This window comes from Phalacrocorax aristotelis, chromosome 3 (assembly GCF_949628215.1).
Source record: "Phalacrocorax aristotelis chromosome 3, bGulAri2.1, whole genome shotgun sequence".
Lineage (NCBI taxonomy): Eukaryota > Metazoa > Chordata > Aves > Suliformes > Phalacrocoracidae > Phalacrocorax > Phalacrocorax aristotelis.
Genome location: NC_134278.1, coordinates 115,591,986 through 115,615,856, shown reverse-complemented (window position 1 = coordinate 115,615,856; position 23,871 = coordinate 115,591,986). Strand labels below are relative to the sequence as shown.

Sequence of the window (23,871 nt, the reverse complement as noted above, 5' to 3'; positions counted from 1 at the left end):
ACAGCTGGGCAAGCAGGAGCAGCCAGCTCCCTGCCCGAGTCTCCCACCAGCAACATCTCAGTTCATACCAGCCTCCCTCTTTGTTCACCAGAGCTCCCCCCAGGACTGAAGCCCCAGGGGACTGGGAGAAGGGGAAGGTGGTGAATTTGGACCAGCCCAACAGAACAACCTGCAGGCGGGTCAGCGTGTACAATGCATGTGCAGGTGGGAGACCTCACGCTTGAAGCTGAATGGGGAGCACTGTCTGAGCATCTCTACAGGGAAGAGAGAGAGGGAGGGAGAGAAGGGAAAAAATACTTGTGAGTGCAGCATTTGCAAAATGAGCTGGCGGTAAATAGCTGGAGGATAGACAGCGTCTCTGTACGTGAGGCACAGCACGGATTGCTGCACCTGAGCGAGGCTGGGCCACTGCTCACTTCGGCATCACACGTCATTTACTGATGCATCCTCCCCAGCCTGCCCTCTCTCTGCACTGGCTCCCCCGCCTCCACCACGAAAATGCAGCGGGAAAAATGGGCTCCCCTGCCAAAACCCGGTGCAACCACAAAACAGAGAGCTGGGAGAGGCACAACTGACCTTGATTCAAGGTCCAGCTCGTGCCTGTACCAGTTCCAGCAGGCATTCAGCAGCACGAACCTCCTGATCCCCTTTTCCCGCTGAGGACCCACAGCCCCCTGAGCTCAGCCTCTCCCCATGCCCCTCCTCAGGCGCTTTCCTCCCCGAGCAACAGCAGCCGTGTTGCCAACACTCCCTGCGCACAAGTGTTGCTCTTGCTATCCAAGTCCCTTTGTTCCCCTCGCTGGGCAGCCTTCCTCTGTATTTCGCAGCGAGAGGCTGAGGCCCAGTACAACTCATCTCGCCTGGGGTGTTCCAGGCAGGAGACCACCTCCCCTCCTCCCCCCGCTGTGAAAGACCAGGCAAAATTCACACAGCACCTGAAAAATGTGGCACACTTCCTACGTGCCGTAGGAAAAGGAGCAGAAGCCACCCTTCCCCTGTAGCAAGGCGCCCTCGGGTATCGGTTACAGCAAAACCAGCCAAGTATTCGCAATTTTCCAAGGCTTCCTCCCGAGGCCCACTGGGTTTGCTGGTCCCACAGGCGTTAGCGAGCGGTCGGCACCCCGTGCTCCGTGGGAAGGCCGGCACCCGCCTGACACCGTGTGGCCGCCGCCCGCCTTGCAGGGACGCGGGGCGTGGGGAGGGGGCCGCAGCCAGCCCGGGGGTGGGGATGGGGATGGGGATGGGGACCGAGTCCGTGGGAAGGAGGGGAAGGCTGCGTGGGCGTGGGCACAGAGGGTCTCGCCCAGACTGACCCTTAGCAGAGCAGGAGCGGGGAGAAATTGCAGACCGAGCGCATGCCTGACTCCTGCCACCCGCCATCCAGGGATAAAATGCTACATACTTTAATAAAGCAGCACACATGTCCCGGCAGTTTCCATAGGTGCCCATGGATTCAGCTCAGCACGTCCAGAAGGAAAAGAATTTTAATTTACTGCTAGCTGATCCCCCAGACCCATATGAGTGCACAAGACCTCTCGCTCTATGGGCAGCGTGTGACAGCAGGGCTGTGCTATGATAATGCCTCAACAGATGAGAGGCCTCTAAGAACATCCATATGGGTTTCAAGCCCCTCAGAGAGTCTTCCTCATTGCACAGCAGGGCCTTTCCCCTGCCCTTCCACAGCTTTGCTCACCTCCTGCCGGAAGACTGAATTCCCACTTCCCAAAGCACAAAGGTTTGGGTCTCTGCAGGGGCTGCAGAGGAGTAAAACCCAGTCACTTGCACCCCACCAACCCCACAGGGTGCCCATTTGCTGCACCCACCTGTGAGGTGTGAGGGTCAGAGCAGCCCTGTATGGCACATGTCCCACACAGGTCGGGGTCGGGGACACGCTCCTGGCAAGAGTTGAAACACCCCAGCACTTCCCACTGCTCAGAGCTGACTCTGTGGCATGCCTGAGGCACCACCAGCAACTACGACACTGGAGGACCCCAGCCTAGGGAAGCTCCAGCAGCAGCTGGGGCTGGGGCTGGCATTCACCCTTCCTGGGGAGGTGGGAGGAATGGCTCCACATGGTGCCCCAGGAGAGTTACTGACCCTCAGCATCTCCTCCTGCAGGGACAGCTGAGGTCTGCCCTCATCCCTGGAAAAGCTGCTGGGATGCTGCGGGCAGGGGGACATGAAGGTGTTTGCTGAGAGGACTTGGATAGCCAAGCCACCTTGGAGCAGGCAGCCCTGGTGCTCACCCAGGTACCCAAGTGAAGACCTGCAACCTTCATGGAAAAGCTTATCTCCATTTAGTAGGGGATCCTTTGGATACCCTTACTTACCTGCCTCCCTTCTCCATTTTACAAACCCCAATGGATGTCCCACCCTTACTACTCTCAGGGCCTTGGAGAGACACCTCCAAATCCCACCAAGAGCTGAGCATGGCCACCAGCTTGGTTCTTCTGTGGGTACATCAGCCATGCCCAGCAAGCCGGTGACCCCTAACCCTGCTGTACTGCTCACAGCATTCACAGCCTCCCCCAGGCATCCCCAGCTCTGCACACTCCTGCAGAGACAGAGACTGTTTCTCATTCCCAGGCCTTCTTGGGGCTGAGCTTGCCCTTGCTGTAGAGCCTGTTGGCAGCAGAGTGGTGCAGCTATCAGCTGCTTTCTCTGCTCCAACTTCAGTTTCTCTAAACTGGCTGCAGTTCGGAGAGATTTTGACATGATACCCTGCCCCAGCACGTCCCTCTGGCCGGACCCCAGCCGGGAGAAACAGAGACATTCAGATGGCGCATTGCAGGGGGACCATTTTAATTAAAAGCGATGCTCTGGTCAGCAGGGCACAGGCTTCTTTAGGGACATTAGGAGGAGGAGTGAGCTGGGTGAGTGACACAGGGGGCAGACATGCCTGCTCAGGGTTAGGTCTGGACTCGACAGCTTTGCAAGGAAAGCAGTAGCAGTAAGCAGCAGGATGAGCTGGTGCTTGCTTCCCATAGGCCTTATCATGGGGTTGGTGCTCCTGGCAATGCTTAACGTACCGTGAAAGCTCAGTGCAAACTGGGGGACTCCCTCCCCCAAACTCAAAGCATTTGCTGCTTCCCAATACCAATCCCTCTCCTGGCAGAGAAGGAGGATGCCTGTGTGCTGTTTAGGGATGTTTGGGGGTACAGGGGCCTCATGCTGGCTCTCCATCTCTGCCAGAAAATAAAGCTAAAAGCTCCAATGGTCCCTTCACCAGGTGGGTTATTGCAGCATGGTGGGGAGCCACCACAGCCACAGCCACAGCCGAGGAGATCCATCACTGCCAGGGATGTGCTAAGAAGACCAGAGATTACTTGCAAGGGGGAGTAGGGTTTGAGGAGGAATTAGGCAAGGGGATTTTTCTTCATGTAGAAGTGTGGGATCCCCAGGGACTGGGAGGCTTGGGAGAGGGTCAAACCCTGGTGTCTATCCTAGGTTAGAGCCTAGTCCGCCCTGGGTAGCTGTGATCCTCCCACCTTCACCCAAGGTTCCTGGGCTGCTCTGGAAAAAATCTCCCAAACACCAAACCACATGGCTCTAAATCACCAGCAATGTGTCTCCCTCCTTACACCTGCCAGGCCTGTTTTCTGCTCCCGGGACAGCAGTGGAAAGCAACAGCTGGGCCCTGCATGCTTCCTGCAGCCATACATCTGGAGGATTCAGAGGTGGAGCAGCCTCCAGCCTGGCACAGAAGCAGCTGCCGTGATGGTGAGCAATGCCACACTCCTCTCCCAGCAAGGACATGTCCCACCACCTCCCTGCCTCAGCTAGCATCAGCCTGGCCACGTGAAACCACAATTATATTTCAGGCAAAGGGAGGAGCATTTCTAGCCCCTCGCTGCCAGGCACTGTGAAGAGCCGTATTTGCCAGTCAATGCCAGTGAGATGGAGGGAGCGTGGCAGGAGGATGGCATGGCATGGAGTTGGGGAAGCTATGCCGCCTGTCCTCAGCAATGCCTGGCGAGACAGCAAGGAAAGTGTGGAGAGCGACTACGTGATACTTCGCAGGGAGAACTGATCTTATTAATAAAAGCTGCTTCTTCCCAAGGTCTTAATAATCTCTCCTGCTGCAGATTATTTACAGCTGTGGAATTTAATACTCCAATGAACAAAGCTCTCTGAAGCAGAGAGGGAGCGAGCGGTCTGTTAACCCTTTTGCCTGGCACCAGGGGCTTTCAGCTTGGGTTTGATGTGTCAATGCAGCTGAGCTACAGGCTGCCACAGCCCGACCAGATCTTAGCACCTATGTGGCCAGCACCCAAGCCAGGCCAATGCTTGGCAGAAAGCCAACCCAAAGCACATTCAAACACCTGGATGGGAAGACCACCTCTTAATTAAAAAGACAAGCCAGTGAGTAGTGCTCGGAGGCAGAGTCCACATAGCCCATGTAGAAAAAAGCAGAACTATCACAGAATTCAGGTGGGATCTGCTATCCTCTCAGTCAGTAAAACCCCGGCTCCTGAAGCGCAAGAAACACAGAGTTCACACACCAACTCATGATTGTCTTGGGATGGTACCCTCTCTATTTCTCATCAGAACCCAGCCTTTCCGCAGTGCCAGAGCGGCCTACACCTGCCCTAAAACCACAATATGTGCCTCCCAGGTTATGCAGCCCCTTTGCTCTTGACTTGCAACACCCCTCCCTACAGTCCCCCTCCTACTCAAATGATGCCAGCTGGCAAGGATCTCTCAGGGCTCTTCCCTGTCCCCCAACCACATCACATAGGAGGAGCTGGAGGTTGTAGAAGGGAGCTCAGCTCAGCGTTTGGTGGCCCAAAATTTGCACGGGACAGCTCACCAGCTCTGCATTTCCCCTTTCTTAAAAGTCTTTAGGTTTCCTCAACTTTCTGTAGAAACACAAGATACCACTTGCCAGCCACCACTCTGCGTCGGCAGGGCCTTTTGCCATTGAGTTTGCCAGCAAGCAACACAGGCTGCTGTGAGCACATTGTGTGGAGACACCAGCAGTGAAGGGAGCCCAGGGAGCAGGGGAAGGACGGATCCTACCCCGCAGAGCCCGACAGATGTTCGGAGACCCTCTCTCGCAGGCAGGAGGCCGGCCTGGCTTCCCTCTTCCCCCTGCCCCAGTGCCCGAGCTGCCAAGCCTCCAGGAGGGAACTGCCTCCATAGGTCTGGGTTTGATGTCCCAGAGGTCCCCATGTCATCAGCTCACCCTGCTGCAGGTGAGGCCTCCTGGGGACCTAATGCCTCCTTCACAAGGCAGAGCTGAGGCAAATCAAGGGCAAAGCTGCAGACTTGTGAGGACAGTTAAACCAGCTATTTACTGCTGTTAGCATCAGGAAACACAGATTGGAGGCTTACTAGAGATGTCTAGGGCCTTCTGGAGAAGGGCCAAGAGCTGAGCATCAACTTCAGGAAACAAGGGCAAAGATAACATCTACCACCCTACCACCTCCTCTCCTCACTTTATCTACCACTCTCAGCAATGACTTTTGTGCCATCAGTGAACTGGAGCCTTTCCCATTACTCTACAGATGCACATGGTGGATCTTGGGCCTTGTTTTGAAGAGGAACGTAGACATGGTTAGGAGCAAAGCTCAGGTGGCTGGGCAGCATGCAACTATTTTCTCTGCTCCAGGCATGCATAAATGTAGAAGGCCAAAAGCTCATCATGCAGAAGTAATAGTCCCTCCTGCAGTGGACATGGGTACCGCCTCCCCAAGCCTCCTGTGCATCCCAGACAGCTTGGACCAGACCATGGGCAAAGTGTAAAAGTCAGGACAAAACAACACCAGGAGGGTCCCAGGCAGGGCTCCCCTAAGGATGGCCTGAAGCATAGTGATAAGAAATGCACTCTGGCCTGTTCAGCTTTTGCCATCCCCAGTGAATCAAGAGCGGTCTGCTGTCGTCAAGTGCCTCCAGGAAGCTGCTGCTGGGCCAGCAGTGTGGGTTGGGCATCAGTCACCCCACTGTATCTCCCCCTGCCCCATCCCAGCATAGGATGCCTGTTTGGGTGAGCAGGACCAGGTTTGGCAGGACTAGGATGTCACGGACCACCTGAGCTCTTCCTACCTCTCAGATGCAGGAGGTAGAACATGCTCCCCAGCAGTACATGCCACCCCTAATGCTCTCTCAACCCACAAAATATTCCTCGTTTCAGAGCTGAGAAGGTACCACCATGATTTCCAATCCCTGTATCACATTGTCCCAGAAATGGGAGGAAGGTTTACTTTTACTTCCTCCAGGGTCAGCCCCCCATCTCACAAGCTAGAGCAACAAATCTGTTAATCTCAAGAGACGCATCTAATACAGGAAACCACATTGGGATGCCATGGTCACTGCTGGGGTCTATCAGAGGAGGAGGTTTGGTTCAGAGTCTGGGCCATATGGACATGGTTGTGAGCTCTCTGATGACCCTCTTTGGCCAGGGGTAGATATCACAGGGTGATGTTAACATAACTGGGAGGTTTTAGCTCTGAAGGGTTGAAGGTCAGCCACCATCCACATTCATACTGGGGAGTTAGAGCAACAGTGAGGACGCCCATCAAAGCATTGCCCTTGGTTTTAGTATGATTCTGTGATTCTGTGATGAGGACAGCCCCAACTGAGGCGACTGCTATGCAAGGGGTAGTAGATGAAAATTTCCTTGGGGTGCCCCAACCCTGCCTCATTCTTTTTTCTGTCCTGCCCTGGTACATCCTGGCAGAAAGAGCAGCTGGTGAGCTCTGAATGCAGCTTCGCCTCCTCTCCCCAACCTCCACAAGCAGCCTGGGGTACAGCTGCTGTAGGTCACCACTGGAAGCACCCTGGTAGCCGGGACAGGATGCCTGCCAAGCCCTTCCCAGAGCTGCAGTCCTTCAGCAGGCTGAGACACTGGCAGAGCTCACCCTATGCCTCCAGGCAAGCAGAAGACTAGCCTCACCATACAGGAGACCAAGGACTACCGCATCCTGGCCTTGGCTGTAGGAAATACTCACCAGTGCCCCCCTCACTCCATACCCAAGTGCTACGAGGCGATAACTATGAAGAGCAGCTCATTTGAGCTGCAGAGCGAGAAAGGTCTGGGTCTTATACCAAGTGACCTTGGATTTGCTTCATAGGCTCTGCCTTGGTCCATGTTGTATCTTGGGGCTTGCGTGTTTATTTTTAAAGAACCACATTAAGTTCACAGAGTTTACAGCCTTCAGACTTTTACAAAGCAAGCTCGTATTACAGATGCCCAGCTGACAGCCTGTCTTTGGTTTCTACACCACATTAACTGGGCACATCAATTCCCACCCTTTTGGGTAGAGTGTGCATACTATTCATACTGAGCATGCTCACCCTAGCTGGCACGGAGGTGAATGTCCAGGTTCATTTTGAGCTGTATTAAGCAATGAAGTTTGCTGGTGACCTGGAGCAATGAATTCCATGGGGCAACTTGTGCTTTGGGTGAAAGGAAAAATGGAAAAAAGCTAATTTTATTTCGTCCACCAGCCTGTTTGATTGTCACCTCTAGTGCACTCTCAGGTTGAATGTATGTGCCTGATGTGCTTTCTCCTCATCCTTCTTTTTATCCTTCTGTCATGAGCCCTCATTAATCTTCCTTCTCTCCAGGCTAGACACTCATGAGCTTTCCAATTCTATTTTCTTGTTAGAGGGTGTATCTGTGACAGGCCTAGGAAAATTCCTATCCTCTACCCCTGACAGCCTCTGAGATAAGCTGGCCAGACCGGCATGCAGTGGCTCACTTGAGGCTCCACCACTGATTTACACAACAGCATTAAGACTACATTCAGTACCGTTCACCACCCCATTTCTTATCCTGGAGAATGGGAGAAACTACTCAGGAAAAAAGTTGACAAGGCTGCACTCGGTGCTAACTCACTCATGGGAGAGCCCTTTGGGCAGCAATCACACAAGCTTTGACCTCAGGGCTCTGTCCTGGCAGTGGTGCCAGCCCCAGCTTTCTCCCCTCATTCCTGGCTCTTCACTGCCTCCAGCCACTCTGGGTTTCCCAGTACAAGTGCCCAGCCCACACAGTCTCCCTGATGAATGCTCTCCCCCTGCCCTTGTCTACCTTGAACAGTAGCTGCAGGATATAAACAACCGAGGCCCTGGGTCCAGCTGTTTCCCGGTCCTCTTTGCTCTCCCTGGGTCATGGGGATCCTAAATGGCACAGCCATGTCCAGAAGAAAAGCAGACAGCTAAGAAAATTACAGCCCTCACTTGCCTCATCAGAAAGGCTTGGCAGGGTCTTCCCCCTGCCTCTCCATGAGTGGCTGGGTGGAAAATGCTGCTCAGTCTGCAAACCCTGCTCAGCGCCTGAGGCTTGGCAAGCCTCTCCCTTAGGGAAGGGGATTTGGCATCTGTCTCTAGGTGAAAGGCCCCAGCAGGGGCTTTCAATGCATTTTGAGTGGTTGTTTTGCATCAGGAGAGTGGCCCAGTTCTGGGCTTCCTGAGAGAGCCAGGCTGTGCCTCTCTGCTGCCCACCCTTGACCCCTGCTTTGCAGGCCCCTGCCATCCATGAGTCAGCATCCCACTGCTGGGCAGGGCATTGTGTCCCTCCTGTCCCTGCCACAAGCAGCTACCAGCCCTGTGGCAGTCACAGCGCTGCATGCAGACCCATCTTTCCATTGATTTCCCTAGCCCAGCTTGCCCTTATCTAAATGGGATGGGGGTTAGATGTGACCCTGCTGCCCCCCACCACTCAACACCCCTCCATGGAGACAGGGCTTAGCCCCAGTCAGAGCTCCCTGGCTCTTGCTGGGTCTTTCCCCAAGGGACCAGGTCAGGCTCCATCGTTCCAAAGTCTCCATCTTCCCCCTCCTCGCTGGCTATGGCTCCACTGCCCTGCTGCAGACCGGTGGCTGGGGAATATGCTGACAGAAGGAGATTTCAGCTCCGGTGTGTCAATCAGGCTTAGGGGCCCACTGCTCCACTGCCAGGCACACCATCACACCCACATTGCCATCTAGCCTCCCGCTCTGGGATGTGCAGCTCACCACCCTCACCCCTGCCAACCAAGCAATGCTCACTTTGGGCCAAAGTCTAGCCTCTGGCTGCATTGCCCCTGGTTCGGCCGGCTGCCTCCCCCTCCTCCCAGCCCCCAAAGTCACTAGCTGCCTCCCCCAGATCTGTGGTCCATCCACCCTGCTGGCACAGGGCCATGAGACAGGGCCGCCTGTCTCCCAGCCTTGGCCTCCAAACAGATGGAAGACATCAGCTCCCTGCTGCATCCCTCCACGATAATCTGTCTCGCCTGCTTCCTTTCGGGGACACCCCTTCTCACGGCCAGCTAATCCCTAGTGTTTGCCTGTCTCTTTCCAGACCCCAGCCCTCACCAGAGAGCCCCACTGCATGTCTTTTTTGGGCAAGCAGCTCCCCAAAGGCTGTCTCTCCCTGTCCATGCAGGATGCCCTAAAAAAAGACCCCTCTCCCCCAATTCCCATGGAAGAATGCCTAGGCACGAAGTCCCCACCATCGCCAGGGGAATAGGTACCCTCTTGGGAGCTTCATCTGACACAAACCCCATATCTAAACACACGGGAACGACACTAACCCAGGGACCCAGTCGGAGCTGACCAGGGAGGCGCATTTGTAATGGGGCAAGAAGACCCTGGGAGGAGGACTCTGTTTTTGGCTTCCCTTTCCCTCTGCAGTGGGTAACAGCTCCCCCAGAGGCTGCACAGGAGAGAATTCCTCCTAAGCACCATCTCACACTGGGAAATTTTCCCATTTACCATATAAAATCATGTTAATGACAGAATAATAAACACAAATAGGGAGCAGGGGAGACTGACCCTCTGGCAGCAGCTGAGGTAGGCAGTGTTTTTGTTTTTCTTCCCTCCTCTGAGGGAATCCTCCTACCAGCCTGCAGCCATTCTTCAAAAAAAGGACACTTAAGAGTTGCTACCCACAGAGGGAATCACATCTGATTTCCTAGCAGGATGGATGCACAAGGAAAAGCCTCCCTTCTGGGGAGATGTCAGTCTCAGGCAGATCCCAAAAAAGGATGCTGCAAGCTGGAGCCCAGGAAACCCAGAAGCTGTTCCTGGGACGTCACCGCCTCACTGTTCAGAAGGCTCTGACACATTCAGACCAGAGCAGGGGCCAGCCTAGAAGTTGAGAAGAAGCAGGTATTGTCCCCTGTGCCAAAACAAAAGAGAGGACCTGGAATACAGGGCTTGCTTGAAAGAGAGAGAGACCAGAGAACGTACATCAGCCTGGGCTGCTGCTAAGGCGCCACCCATCTACTCCTGCCTGCGCAGGCTGTGCCACCAGAGCAGCACCGGGGCACTCGGGCTGACCATCCTGCAGCCATGGCGGGGCCAAATTCAGTGGGACAGGTGCAAGCAGGCTAAGGGCTCATCCACAAGCCAGGCCCTTTCCCCTCGGAGAGATGCTGCTACAGGCAGCGCCTGGAATTTGCCAAGCACAGAGCTGTCACCATGGGCCGAGGATTTCTGCTGAGGCTACCTTCCTCATTAGGGAAAGATGGGTAAAAGCTGCAGGAGATGCTTTATGGGATACGCTTAGCTTAGCTGTCTGCATGTCTGCTTATTAAGCTCCGAGGTTAAGGATTTAGTTCCACATATCAGTTTACTTAGAAATAAAGCATCGCATCCCATTTTAATCTCAAGTATGCTCCATTGTCTTGCCTGCTTCCTCTCGTGCCCTCTCCCCACGACCTCTTCCCCAGCAAAACACTGGAAAGTTATTAGCAAATATTCTGTGAAATATTTAATATCCAAACAGCAGGGTTTGTGCATCCCATGAGAGACTCATAGCCCTTATGGCCAGGACAAGAAAAACAAGGATTGTTTGCAGACCCCCAGGTCCTACTGGGAGATACTTTGAGGCTGGAGTTGTTGCCAAGCAAAAACCTCACAGTGAAGTAGCCCTTTAGATGGGTTATAAACCAGGCTAGCTGGGACCAAGGGGTGGACCCCACCTTCCACTGTGCCCACAGACTTTGCACAAAGACTAAATACCCCATAAAGGTGCCATTTGAAAATGTATTTTCTGGCCCTATGTTAGTGGAAGCCATCTTCCTCTTTGTTCTCAAAAGGTTTTACATCAAGGAAATCTGAGCTCCTTCTGTCTGCAGGAAGGACATGACAGACATGTCAATTGGCTTATGATTTGTTTATAAAAAAAACCTATGAGAGTATTTGTTTATGTGTTTATTGGGATTGGGGGACTTTCAAAGGTTGCAGAAGGTTTTCTAAAGCAAGACCGCAGAGCTGTTATGTGGCATAAACACTTTCCCTAAAAATACATAAAAGCATACATTCTTTTTCTACTTCAAATACTTTAGCCTGCTGCTGGAATGAGCTTTGAAAAAGCCAGAAAACACACCTGAAGTGAGCTGTGAAGATTTATCCACCAACGGCAGGGTACAATGCTGACTTTCCCACCCCTGAATCAGATGGATTCAACACCCTGCACAAGGCCTCCCTACCTCAAAAGGCCAAGATCAGACCTGTGCACCCAGAACTCGCTAAGGCCCCTTGACCTTAAGCAGAGTTTAGCCAGCTCCACACCCCGGGCTCGACTTTGCTCCTGAATCCAGGAGACACTGGGGCTGGGCAGGGTGCTGCCAGGCACGCCACTCCCAGCATCGGTGTGTCCACCCGCACAGCTCCTCACGCGTGCAGGGCAGGCACCAAGCATCACCAAAGGGCTGGGAAGCCACTCACAGAATAGCACTCAACCCCAGAAAGAGCGCCAGGAGCACCCCACGCTGATGCGGGAATACACTCAACCAGAGGAAAAAAAGGTGGTGAGCAGTACCTGAGCACTCAGGCCGTGCCGTGCCCGTGTGGCACAGAGGCAAAGCACACCTGAGGGAGGGAGACCTGTCATGCTCATCGCTGTGACTGGCACGCACAGTTCGTTCACCATCCTGCTTAGCAAAATGGCATAAACATCACCTCCAAGTATGGAAAGTTCCTCCTGGAAATCAACTGCACTCAGATGGACCAAAGGACTGACATCAGCCAGCAGAGGATCTGCTCCACTGCTGTGCTGGCAGGCACGCACCTACAAAGCAAGCAGGCTGAGGGCTTAAATGCAATGCCTGCAAGGTTCAGGAGGACTCAGAGCAGCTGACCCTCTGGCCCGTGGACAACAGCAGTCAAGGAACACGCTGCCAGCAGCAGTCGATTCTGCTTTCCCACAGAACTGGGAAGCACATAGGCTTGGACCCCTCCAGTTCACAGGGAAGTGCCATTTCTTAAAGGTTGAGCCTGAATTTAAAGTATCATCTTATCTGCATTACCTGGAGTAATGGACAACGAGGCGATCCAGGGCTCACCTCTTCCATGGACAATGTGGATTCCACAGTGGGGAAGCATAGGGCAGATACATCTGCCAAGGAGTAACTAGTTCAGGTGTGGAATAGCTCAGCACTGCAGTCTTCAGATCTACACCCAGGCAATGCAAGGCCAAGGTAAGCTTTCCCAGCAGAACAGGGAAGGGAGGTGGAAGGAGAAGGTACAGCCAGCCACTAGTCACCAGACCTGGCTGGAGTTGGCTCAGGGGCCTGAAGCTGGCCAGACTTCTGCTGGTTGCGTCCCCTACACCCTCTTCCCCAGCACTGCCATTTCCAGCAGCGCTCTGCCCTGATGTCCCTGCACCTGCCAGAGGCACCAAGTTTCTCTCCTCAGCTCCATATAAAGGCTCCTGGATCTCAGCTGGTGCTGAAAGCAACACAGTAGCATCTGCCCACTATTGTGCCTAGGCTTAGGAAGCTGGACAACAGCCAGTCTCACCAACCAACATCACAACGTCTGACACAGCCCCAAAAAGCAGTCTAAAAGGAAGCTTCTTTCTGTGGACCTTTCCATCTGAACGCAGCCCTTGAATTACTCAGAGAACACAATTTCCTGAGGTTGGTTGGGAGTAGAGCATAAAAGCTGCATCTCAAACCTACCCCATTAACCTCCCCTTCCTACCTCTGCTTCCCCACCTCTGGCATACCCTGTTCACCCACACACCACTGAAGTTGTAGGCCATCATGCTCCCCCAATTCTCATTCCTCCTAAAGACTTTTCTTAGGCAAAGACGTAGAAACTAATCCTTTTATTGAATATGCCCAAGGCACCAATAGTTCATTACATATCTCTCCTTCTCTGTTAAATGTTTTGTAGACCCCAGTGCCATAGGGCCAAGGACTGCGCTTTGTGTCTTGCTCCTGGGGAGCTGGGAAAGGCAGAAATAGGGAAGAGAGCAGAAGCAGTACAAAACAAGGAGGATTTTCATGTTCTCATTTTAATGATTAGAAACCAAATTAACACCACCAGAGCAGTAAGGGTGACAGACCATTTCCCAAACACACCACAGATGTTCTGTGAAATAAATCAACCTTCTTTTGGAAAAAAAACAAGGTATTTCAACATTTAAGATAGTTGTTTGTAATTCTTAAACAGGAAGAGAGACTCTTGATGAACCTCAAAGTTTTCATGTTTCACCATTTTCTCTAAAAGGACCAAGGAACAGCTACTGTATGGAAGGATATAAACAGGATTGCCAGAAACCTTGCTTAGCTTTCATACAAAGTTGCGGGCAATGGCCAACACTTTGGAGAACTCTCCTTTCTCTCGCAGGATATAGGGTATTGGTGTTTTTATTCTAGTCCCTGTTGGATTTCCATTGTCTTCTATGAGTACCACATTGTTGGAATCAAACCTAGGCGTCATGGTGGGGCCAGGCATCTTGTGCCCTACAATTAAGGCCTTCTTCTTTTCTCCTTTGATAGCCAGAAGGATTTTATCTCCTACTTTTCCAACTCCGGTCTTGTTATACACGTGGATGCATTTTGGTGGCCGGTGGTATGGTGTGTTCCCCAAGGCACTATTGTCCACCACTCGCACACGGGTGAGTTTCTGTATTGCTTGGCATGATCCAGTGATACTAGCAAAAGACAGGAAAGAATGACAGATCTCCTTAATAATCCTTGGGGAGCAAGGGCAAACCCAGCACAGGATCTTGTCATTACACAAACGACTTGGAAGGCACCAGCAACAAATACATACCATATGAGTGACACATTTACTGCATTCAATGTGCTCTTTGAAAGCCAGATGCTACTTTGGACTTTGCACAGTCTTTACTGAATGTCAAACAGAAAATGGCCATTCTACTCTGAAACACGACTAAGAGATGGCGTGAAGAGTGGCTTGCATTTACTGAGCTTTTTAGCAACTGCAGATGATTCCATTCAACTTCAATTTACAAGCAAAAAAAATGTGCTTGCTTCTGCCACAAACAGCCTACAGGAAGCTAAGACTCAAGTCTGATGCCTTCAATCCTCAGCAGATAGTCCCCAGCAGTAACGACTTTCCTGACCAATCTTCGTTTCAGTGAAGTCTATGAGGGTCTCCCATCTTATTCTGCTCTCAGTGAGACCTCTGAGGTCCTGCTGTGGCTGTGCTAAGTTGCCACCAACTAGAATCTAACAGATCATCACCCTCCCCATGTAGGAGGAACCCAGAGAGACGCAGCCTCTTCTGTATCTGTTTGTTCTGTGGGATTATCAGGAGTAAGAAACAACAGACATAAACTGCGTGATACTAAGTGGTTAGATCTGACTCTGAATATACTTAGGAAGAGCAGGAATAAACTGAGAAACAATTCCACCTCCCTCTCAGGGACGGCTATTCTTTTATCCAGTAAGCTCGAATTTAAGTGATTTGTTGCTTCCCTTCAAAGGACACAAACACAGACCATCAGAAAAGCAGGAAGATCCTTTCTACTGCTAAGCAACTGCTTTGCAGTAGGGTACTAGAAACATGCTGGCCAGACAGCTGCAGGAAAGCCAAGCTGCTGTCAGCTGAACTGCTCAGATAGGAATCAACCTAACCATTCACCTTGTTTTGCAGAGCAGAAGCGTGTACAGTAAATAAAGAACAACAGTGGACCACCACCTGCTCTTGAAGATGAAGGACCTGTATTTGCAATGCTGCCTAGAAGAAGAGCAAGCCATCCCCTGCGTATCACACACTGTGTGCGTGGACATCAGTTGAAGCAGACAGTTTTACATGCAGTAAGGGAAAGCCAGCTGGGTCAGTCTGCATTAGTCAAACTGCTCCAGAGGTCCAGTGCTGCCTTTCAAGATTTGTTTCCTGCAGTAGAGGCTACCGCTCCCCCAGCTTTCCCCTACAAGAGGGCACCCTTCTCTCTCAGGAGTCACTCACCTCTGCAAGCAGCCACCCTCTCCCAACCCATCCCCCGGCAGGGACTGTGGTATACCACACTCTCTATCCTCTGCTTGCCAGGCTGTGGCTGCACAGCAGGGAAGGCAGAAGGGAGGAGGCTGGAAAGGGACAAGAGTGTTGTCACAGGAAGGAGAAGGGAAAACCTAGGTGGGACCAAGTCCACAACACAGCACTAGCAAACAACTCTAAGTGTGATTGCCCAGGTACCACTAGACAAGAGTAACTGTACAAGGAGGATGACTTCCATCCCTGCCTTCCTTCATTTCTACCACAGTCTTGGAGCAAAACTCCACCACATCCAAAGCAGGCCCACCACAAAGGAAAGGTTTCTCCATTAAGACTGCTGACATCCTGCAGCAGTACTGCTCACCTCTGTGGACTTGGCCTCCCTCTCACTGTCAGCCTAGACATATCCTTTACACGTCTACCAGCCCATGCTCTCATGCAGCCCATGTACAGACAAAGCCAGTAAGACTTAAGACACCTCCTTGAGGTAGCTCCTGGGACTATCACATAACCTACACCTAAGCACTGTCTTAAACCCCTCTCTAGACCACAGTCATGGGAATGACTATTCTCACCCTATAAACCGAAGCCCTGACCCTTCAAAGAGCTATATGCTAGAGATTCCCCATACCCACACCGAGTGTACTGTGGGATTAGGCTCTAAGCTTTGTCCAGGGCACTGTAAAACATGAGGTCCATAAATTTAAGAAGCTTTAAATGCCTTGAGCCTGGAACAAGGACCTAAAGAAAAAATAACAAAATGGACACTGTTAAGGTACATGGCAATATTTTTTCAGGTTACTCTTGTTCTAAATAACTGACATTATAAACTCTGGAATAGTTTTAAACATGTAACTGGCTTTACGTCAGCAGGGGCTGGCTGTTGCATTTTGGACTTGGCTGAGAAACATAGCCACCTTCAAATTCTGCTTGTATCATCTTCACAGGCCTAAAAGCCTCCTTGCAAGCATACAAAAATGCAGAGTTCAGACCACACTCAGACTGCCAAGAACCTGCATCTGCTATTGTGTTTGTGCTCAGTTCACAACCTGTGAAGGGACAACTCAGATTGTTTTATTATATTATCCTTTCTGAATTAGAAATACTGTATCTTATGACCTACCTAATAGCATCTCTTTCAATCAGGAAATTCTCCCAAGAAAACAAAAGAGGATTTGAAAATTACCTTAAGTGCCGCTGGATCACTGTGCTGCTTAGATGGGTTAAGGATAAACCCAATCGCCTATTCAGGAGAGCCATTTGGATTCTGGTAACCTGCCCTGCATGAGAAACAAGAGAATTACTAACTCTGGAAATTGGACAAACTTTGTTTCACTTCATTTTCCTTACGTGAATCACACACTAGAGTCTCAGCACCTCTTTAGATGCTGCAATCCACAGCACAGAGTGCTAACAGCACTGACAGCACGATACAAAGCAGATCAACAACCCCTGCCTGAATTCAGCAGACAGTGTAATTCAGATGTGCGTACTACAAAGCTGGATTCAGTATCACTGACTGCAGTTTCCTGCACACAGAGGTAAGGGGCCATCTGCGTGCACTGTGAACCATGTAACAAGAAGCAGGTTTGAAAATTCTGGATGTGAACCAATTTAGAGGCCACAGTAACCCGCAAAAGCTACCACAGTTGCTTGTAAAAGCTACCAATGTTACCTATAAAAACAAGCAAAAAGCCAGAGATACTCTGCAGAGTGGCATCAGAGCTTCACGAAACAATTTGCCAGACAAGACACAAGACAAAGCTCCACTGGTGAGGACACGCTCCCCCTTAGCATACACAAGGTGTTCAGCAGCCTGTGTTTAGAGACCAGAATCACACCTCTGCCAATCTCACCCTGTAAAGGCTGCTCAGATGGAACAGTTCCCTGTAACTTTACAGTGCACATTCAACCCAAACCAAAACACTACCCTGACTGCAGCAGAGCTGGGTTACAAGGTTAACCTCTGACTGAGTTTACCACACCCTCTTCCCTGACTACATCCATGGCAATTCCCTAACCTCATTCTGTCAGACTGATGGGGACCAGCTTGGATGCGCAATCGCAAAGGCTTATCTGAACGTGGCTCACTTTGCCAGACATCGGTTTGGGAGTGATGACCCAGGCAGATCCAAGCGAAGGGAGAAAACAACACAAAGCGAAGGGAGAAAACAACACAAAGCGAAGGGAGAAAACAACACAAAGCGAAGGGAGAAAACAACACAAAGCTAGAGCCAGTCCTCTTTCAGGCCAGCTCAGGTAACACGAAGACTTTCCATCTGACTGCAACTACCGCTGTGTGACACTGCTTGACCAGACCTTGGCAATGTAACCACCACATGCTCTGCTTCTCTCCTTTCTAAAGTAAACATTAAAAATACATTGACCACTTATCTCCCTTTGCCAGTTCTGATGAGCTTAGGGCCAAACTGTAGCAGTACACTGTAAAGCCATTTTCTTTTGTATTTTCTTCTGTATTTTAAAAACAAAGCTGACCTAACTTCTCTACAGAGAAAAAAATACCCACAGACCCTCTGACAGATGATGCCACAGCTGTTCTTAATACAACCAAGTAAAGCCCAGGCTAAATCTTCATTCTCTGTTGTTTTTATTTTTCCCCAGTGTGTTTGGTTACTTGGAGATGTATGTATTTTTTATGGTTTGTGGTTGTTCTACAGAGCAAGTGTTACCTGACAGCAGGATGAGAAGTACTGGAGACGTGCACCACAGCAATTTTGTAGCAGTGCTCCCCGAGCAAAACACATGATATGTGTCAAATGGTCTCACCTGTCACACAGGCAGGTTTAGAAGAGATCAGCAACAGCCAAAGCTTACATTTGTTTGCTAAACAAAGGTACTTTTCTGTGGGGTAGATCTCCAAATGAGTTCAGAGCTTCCCTTCTGAACTTGCCTGCACTGTCCCCTCTGAAATGAGATTCCAAGGCTGCTCTGGTTTTGCCACAGCTCCTTACCTAGCTGTGTGAGCCTAACAAAAAAAAGACCCTGTGGTATTTACAGTGCTGCTGGTAATCAAGGTCCAATTACCTGGGCCTTGCTGCTGCTAGGATTTCTAAGCATGTCCAACTATGTCACCTTGCTGTAAGCCCACACCCTGTGCTGGCACGGAAGACAGCCTGCATCCCATTCTGCACTTGCGCATACTGTTTCCCTGTGTGAAACTCAAACCCAGTGGATAATATTGCTCCTACTTCCTCCAGATTTGCACCAAGGTCCCGCATCCCTCTAGAAGACCCCAACAAGAAGCAGCAGCAAGTCACTCTCTCTGTTGTCTTTGACGGATGCTTCCCGAGGAGTCCTGCTCTATTCCTTGGCAGGCACAGTGGCTGCTCATCCTCACCACTACATAAGACCGACAGGAGAGATATCTGCCGGCTCATGGCAGGGCAGGCATGGGTGCATGCTCTGCCCACTGTCAGAGGGACAGCAACGTCACAACCAGCATAGCTAGAGGTGCTCAAGGCTGCATGTCAGAGTCCTAAAGCACTGCCTAAACTCTGAACTCACTCCCCACTCCTGGGAGGAGTCACTGTTTGTTTCTACCCTGTGGCAGCAGTGAAGGTTTGAAGTCACTAAACTACCAGCAGAAGTATCAACAGCATTAAGTGTCCAAGGACTGTTTATTTTTCCAGATGACTCAGCACCCCGTTCTTTGCTAAGAATTGTTCCTCGGCACATTAGGATGTGTCACAAGCTAAGAAACTTCATATGATTATTTGGTATGAACCATCCTGTTAGCAACTGAGTAAACAGGGGGGATGCTTCCAATTAGCAGGAAGGCTCAGGGTGGAGGGAAGAGAAGAATGCATCTGTGGCATGGAGTACAGCATTCAAGGGTGCAAGCAGCTTCACGAACAGTGAATCATATCTTCAGCTATCAGAACATGCCAGCTTCCCTTCTAGAAACGAACAGCCAATAGCCTGGGTCTGTCTCCAGGCACCCCTCAACCAGACCCACTCCTGACTTGCTCCCTCTGCAGCTGTGAACAGGGCACTTGATCTCCTCTGCTCTCAGTTTCCCCCTCTATGGAGCAGCTACTTACTAAACTAAACTCCAAAGGGCACCCAAGCCACTCGCTCTGTCATGCTGGGTGCTGCCACATGAACGCTCCGAGCTGGTGCCAAGGTTGAAGAGCCACTACAAAGCTATGACAGCCATCAGCCCCAGCGCACCTGGCACCTCTCTCCTTCCCAGCACTGTTGTTACCTCACACCAGGAGGCCTTAAAAAGGCTCAGAGGAGGCTGCACTTAGCACAAGCATGGAGAACACGTGTCGCCTGAGTCTGCTTCTGAAGGTGGCTCTCCCCAGATCGTCAGGTTTCGGTGCTCAGAGGTATATGGGAAGGGTACCCCCATAACCTGAAGCACAGGAAAATTTGCAGGAATTCCCAGAAGCCTGCTGTCGGTATTGCCCAGCTGATACAGGGGTGTACCCTACAATACCCTGGACAGGCAAAAAAACACTGCTGCTTAGTACTTAAGTCACTAATACAGTCCTGACCAAGGAATTATCTTGGAAGGTACTTTTGGAGGTCATGTAGTCCAATCTCCTGCTCAAGCAGGATTAATTTCCAAGTTGTTCATGCTAGGCAAGAGCAGCATTTAAACAGACACTATCCTAAAATGAAAGACCCAACACAAAGATAACTATTGATATAGAGTAGACCTCACATAGCTGCACCAAAGCAGTGATAAAGAACTGTGCAGAGCAACCTCTCTCCCAGCTCCTGCCCTGCCGCCCCTAAATTCTAGCAGTGGCTCCATCTCATGGTTAGAAAGACTAATTTCTTAAAACCAGAACTGTAGAGATGCTTTGCTTCTCTCCACTCCACACATCAGTTAAAAGTTAGCACAGACCTCAGAGTAAGATTCAGAAAGGGTGAAGGAGGCTGTTAATCAAATATTCACTAAAATGACCCAATTTCTACTTCACTGAATAAGTCTGAGCACGTAATACCCTGCTGCAGCAAACACTCCTTTCTCAAGGGCCCTTCAGCCATACCCCATTCAATGCAACAAACCAACATCAAATTCCAACACTGCACAACAAAGGAACTCTTCAACAGTTATAAACCTCTGGAAGTCATTTACCCACTGCACCATTTTCAAGTGCCATACTAAAGCTACCACCTTCACCATTTTCCCTTGAGATTAAAGAATTAACTTACGTTTACTGCAATCTTGAGTGGTTTTTGAATTAAGGAGTTCTGGAAAATTTCATCCCAGCTAGAAGAAGCGTGCCCCATAAAATATTTTCATCAAATGCATGCGAACACATGAGTAGACCACCTCAGGGAGCTGACACAAAGCAAGTACATCTTCCAGATAAGGACAGGATTACATACTCACTTTGAACCATCGTCAGGGCACACAGTACCAATAAAGGAAGCCCTGTGTCTTCCCAACACAATTTCTATCACCTCCCTTATGCTGGTTCTAGCATTCATCTTAAGTCACAGTTTTCAGCTACATGAGTTCCCTGATGCAACTCATCCTGGGGCCACACGAATGCTGGTGCAAGTGAACGTGGTGAAACACAAAGCTGGGATTTTTCTTTTCGCTGCTAACCCAGACTTAACACTGTGACAGCATCTCTGAACAAACACCAGGAGAGTTGGGCATGAAAGGATCTCTTTCATTTCAGAAAAAATACTGATGTGCCTCACAAGAACGGTCTGTATGAATCTGCACTGTTAACACAGCCATGGGAGTGCTAAAAAGGTCCGCATCTGAACACTCAAGAGGCCAGCGCAATAGCTTTGATCAAGTTTTTATAAGCGGTGCATACCCTAAAAAACAGTCAAGGTGCCATTCTTACCCAGCCTGCATCCTAGAGTAAACATACTTTTAAATAGTGCTGTTACTTAGCAATCCAGTATTACTTTCCTTTTTGATTACAAGTTTTGGAAATGACACCTGCTCCCTATATTCCCAAGATCTGTACTTCCATTCAGCTTTTTCTTTCCCTTCTTTCTGCTAGTAACTCATGCACACACACAGGCCCCAGGGAAAACCAATGGATGTTGCAAAGAAAATGCTGAGGCCTACTACCCAAAGCCTGCTGTCAAACATACAAAACAAAACAGGGAAAAATATTCTTCGCTTTAATAGTAGTAACCTGATCTGCATAGTCAAACAGTGGGGGCCAACATCCCCTTTATTCTTCCAAGAGACCAAAATAGACGTGCTTCAGGCACCACCAAGATTTGAACTGCATCTGTCATCCATCATTAAAACGCAGGAAATAAATCCAAAACAATATGCATGATGCAAATACCTAAACCCTTACTCTGCCACTGCAGATTTATTTATAGACCATCTGCTAGGGTGAGCTGCAAGAGCCAACTGTGAACTACAGGACTCAATCCATTCACAGCTCTCCTCATAAAGGAAACGATGTGATTAAGGGCTTGTGTGTGTAAAAAATGCACAAGATATTCATTACCAAGACATAATTGGTTTTGCATTAATGACGGCCAGAAAGGCCAGGATTCACAAAGAGGAATTAAGTCTTTTCGATTTCCGTTTATGAATAGGATTAGCTATTAAACAGGATTATTTATTGATCCAAGTTACCAACAGAAACTCATTACAGGTACATCTGTTAACAATTTTCAAGCAAAACACACTAACCTCATTTTCCAGATCACGATCAGGAAATGCAGATAGAGCTGAATATCTTTAAAGGAAAACTTATTTTTGACATTTTAAGTATCCAGGAGTCCCAACTCTAAGGTACTTACGGTTCTTATCGTTCTAGTATCCGGGCACCTTAAACCATTCTATATATTCATATTCACAGCACTGTACTAAAACAGGAAGGGATTATGCCCAGCGGACCAGCAGGAAATTAAGCTACAGAGAGGACAACTTCCTGTGTGAGGTCAAAGGAGACAAGAGGTAGAGCAGGTATCTAATTCCAGAAGCTCTGCTCTGGTACAGTCTGTGGGGCTGGAGTGAAGCCCAGTGAGGTCCTGCTTTGTCCGTGTCTTTTGGAATTCCACATGAATTCTGCGAACTGCCTGCACTCCCATAACTTAGCACTGCTATCACCTCTCAAATGTATCTTTACTACTTCTAAAAGTACTGAGGTCTCAGGAATAGGACAATACGTGGCAAGCCACAAGACCAGATTCTGTTCCCAGCCCTGACATGGATGAGCAGGTCCCAACCACAAGGTGTGATCACAAACCAGACAGCAGTAACCATGCTGGGGGCAGCTGTGGAAGGGGGAAGGACACAAGAACGAAGAAAATATGGGGAGCTGTGGCTCAACCATAACAAAAAAAAAAGCCAGGAACCACAGACTTAGGCTAGTTGTTCACAGAACAAAGGATAGTGGCTCCAAACCTTCCTGATAAAGTTACACTAGAAAAGGATGCCTAATACAGACAGAGAAACCTAACCTGGTGACAAAGACACACTCATGCCACAAGGCAGCACAGAGCCACCTGCAGCTTTGGTAGAATAAGCCTTACTTCTCACTTAAAAACTTCCCTTAGCTCAGTTTCTCTCCTTCCCAGACAAGACCCTCCCTAGGTAATCTTGGAGAACTCTCAAACCAGACAAGCAAACACAGCTCAGATAAGCATTTGTGTCCCGCTTTTAGAAAGGCTGGCTGCCCATGTGCCTTTACCAGGAGGAATCCTTTCATGCTTATAAGAAACCTGTCATGCTGTCTTCTTCCCCAAATTGCCTCCCCTTACTCACTGGACCTCCAAAGAAGTTTTTTTGAGAATAACCAGCAAAGCACAGAGGAGCACCCACACTTCCTGAGTCCCCATGACACACGGGAGCAAATGCCGTGCTTGTCAGGACACAGGAATTTTGGTCCAACTTTGCTGCATGACTACTCGTACCCACACAAGCCTAAGCCCGGCAGCATAGCTCCACGGGATTTCTGAGGCAAATAAACGCTCCGAAGGACACACGTGCAGGAGCATCAGAACAGTGGTTTTTCCCTCCCCCAGGCCAGACTGCTGGGCAAGGCTGAAGGCCCGCGGGTACAACTGCAGCGCCCCGTATGCAAGCGACGCAAAAGCTCCAGGCTGTGCTCGTCCCAGTCCCCGGCTCCCAGCCGCTACCTGGCCCTGCTCAGCCCACACGCCACCCTCGCGACCTGCGCTTCTCAAGTCTCCTTAGAGCAGCAGCCCAGGGTTTAGGCGTTTGCGGCCCCGCGCGCAGAGCGCCAGCGACCCCGGCAAACGGCTCCCTACGAGGGCCGGGCGGCAGGGCCGGTACCGAGGGGAGGCCGGGAGGGCGGACCCGGAGACGCCTGGGCTGGCCGGGCCCGCAGGCGAGCGCGGCAGCCGCACACCCAACGCGGCCCGCTCTCCCCCAGCCCCGGGGACAAAGCCAGCACCCCGGCCGCAGGCCGGCCCGGCGGCGTGACCAGGCCGCCCGCAGGCCCCGCAGCCGGCAGGCCTAAGGCCGCCCTTCGGCGGCGCCAGGGCTCAGAGGAGGCCCCCACTCCGCTCGCTCCCCGCCCTACCCTGCCCTGTCACCGCTCCCAGGCTCGCCTTTACGCTCCGCGGCCCCGCACGGCGCGCAGACCCCGACCTGCCCCCTCCCCCCGCCGCCCCACCGGGCACCTCCGAGAGGAACGCGGGCCCTCCATGCGCATGCACAGCGCCACTGCCGCCCGCAGGCCCCGCCCACCGCTGTGCAGGGCCG

The 23,871-nt window shown here is 50.9% G+C and overlaps 1 protein-coding gene across 2 annotated transcripts; it reads right to left on the bottom strand.

Moving 5' to 3' along the window:
- Positions 1-13,206: 13,206 nt before the first annotated feature.
- Positions 13,207-23,869, bottom strand: MRPL14 (mitochondrial ribosomal protein L14). Of its 2 annotated transcripts, none has more exons than XM_075089197.1 (3): positions 23,790-23,869; positions 16,366-16,459; positions 13,207-13,869 (listed from the first exon to the last, which is right to left on the bottom strand). In XM_075089197.1, the coding sequence occupies exons 2-3, from the start codon at positions 16,437-16,439 to the stop codon at positions 13,506-13,508; spliced, it is 438 nt and encodes a 145-aa protein (XP_074945298.1). In that variant the 5' UTR covers positions 16,440-16,459; positions 23,790-23,869; the 3' UTR covers positions 13,207-13,505. The 2 variants fall into 2 exon arrangements, with proteins under 2 accessions (XP_074945298.1, XP_074945299.1); XM_075089198.1 differs by having other exon boundaries at positions 23,718-23,828.
- Positions 23,870-23,871: the final 2 nt, after the last annotated feature.

Coding starts and splice junctions, on each gene's coding strand:
- MRPL14 (XM_075089197.1), bottom strand. CDS start 16,439: ATGGCTCTCCTGAATAGGCGATTGGGTTTATCCTTAACCCATCTAAGC. Junction 13,870..16,365: donor GTGATCCAGCGGCACTTAAG/GTAATTTTCAAA, acceptor GTCTTTTGCTAG/TATCACTGGATCATGCCAAG.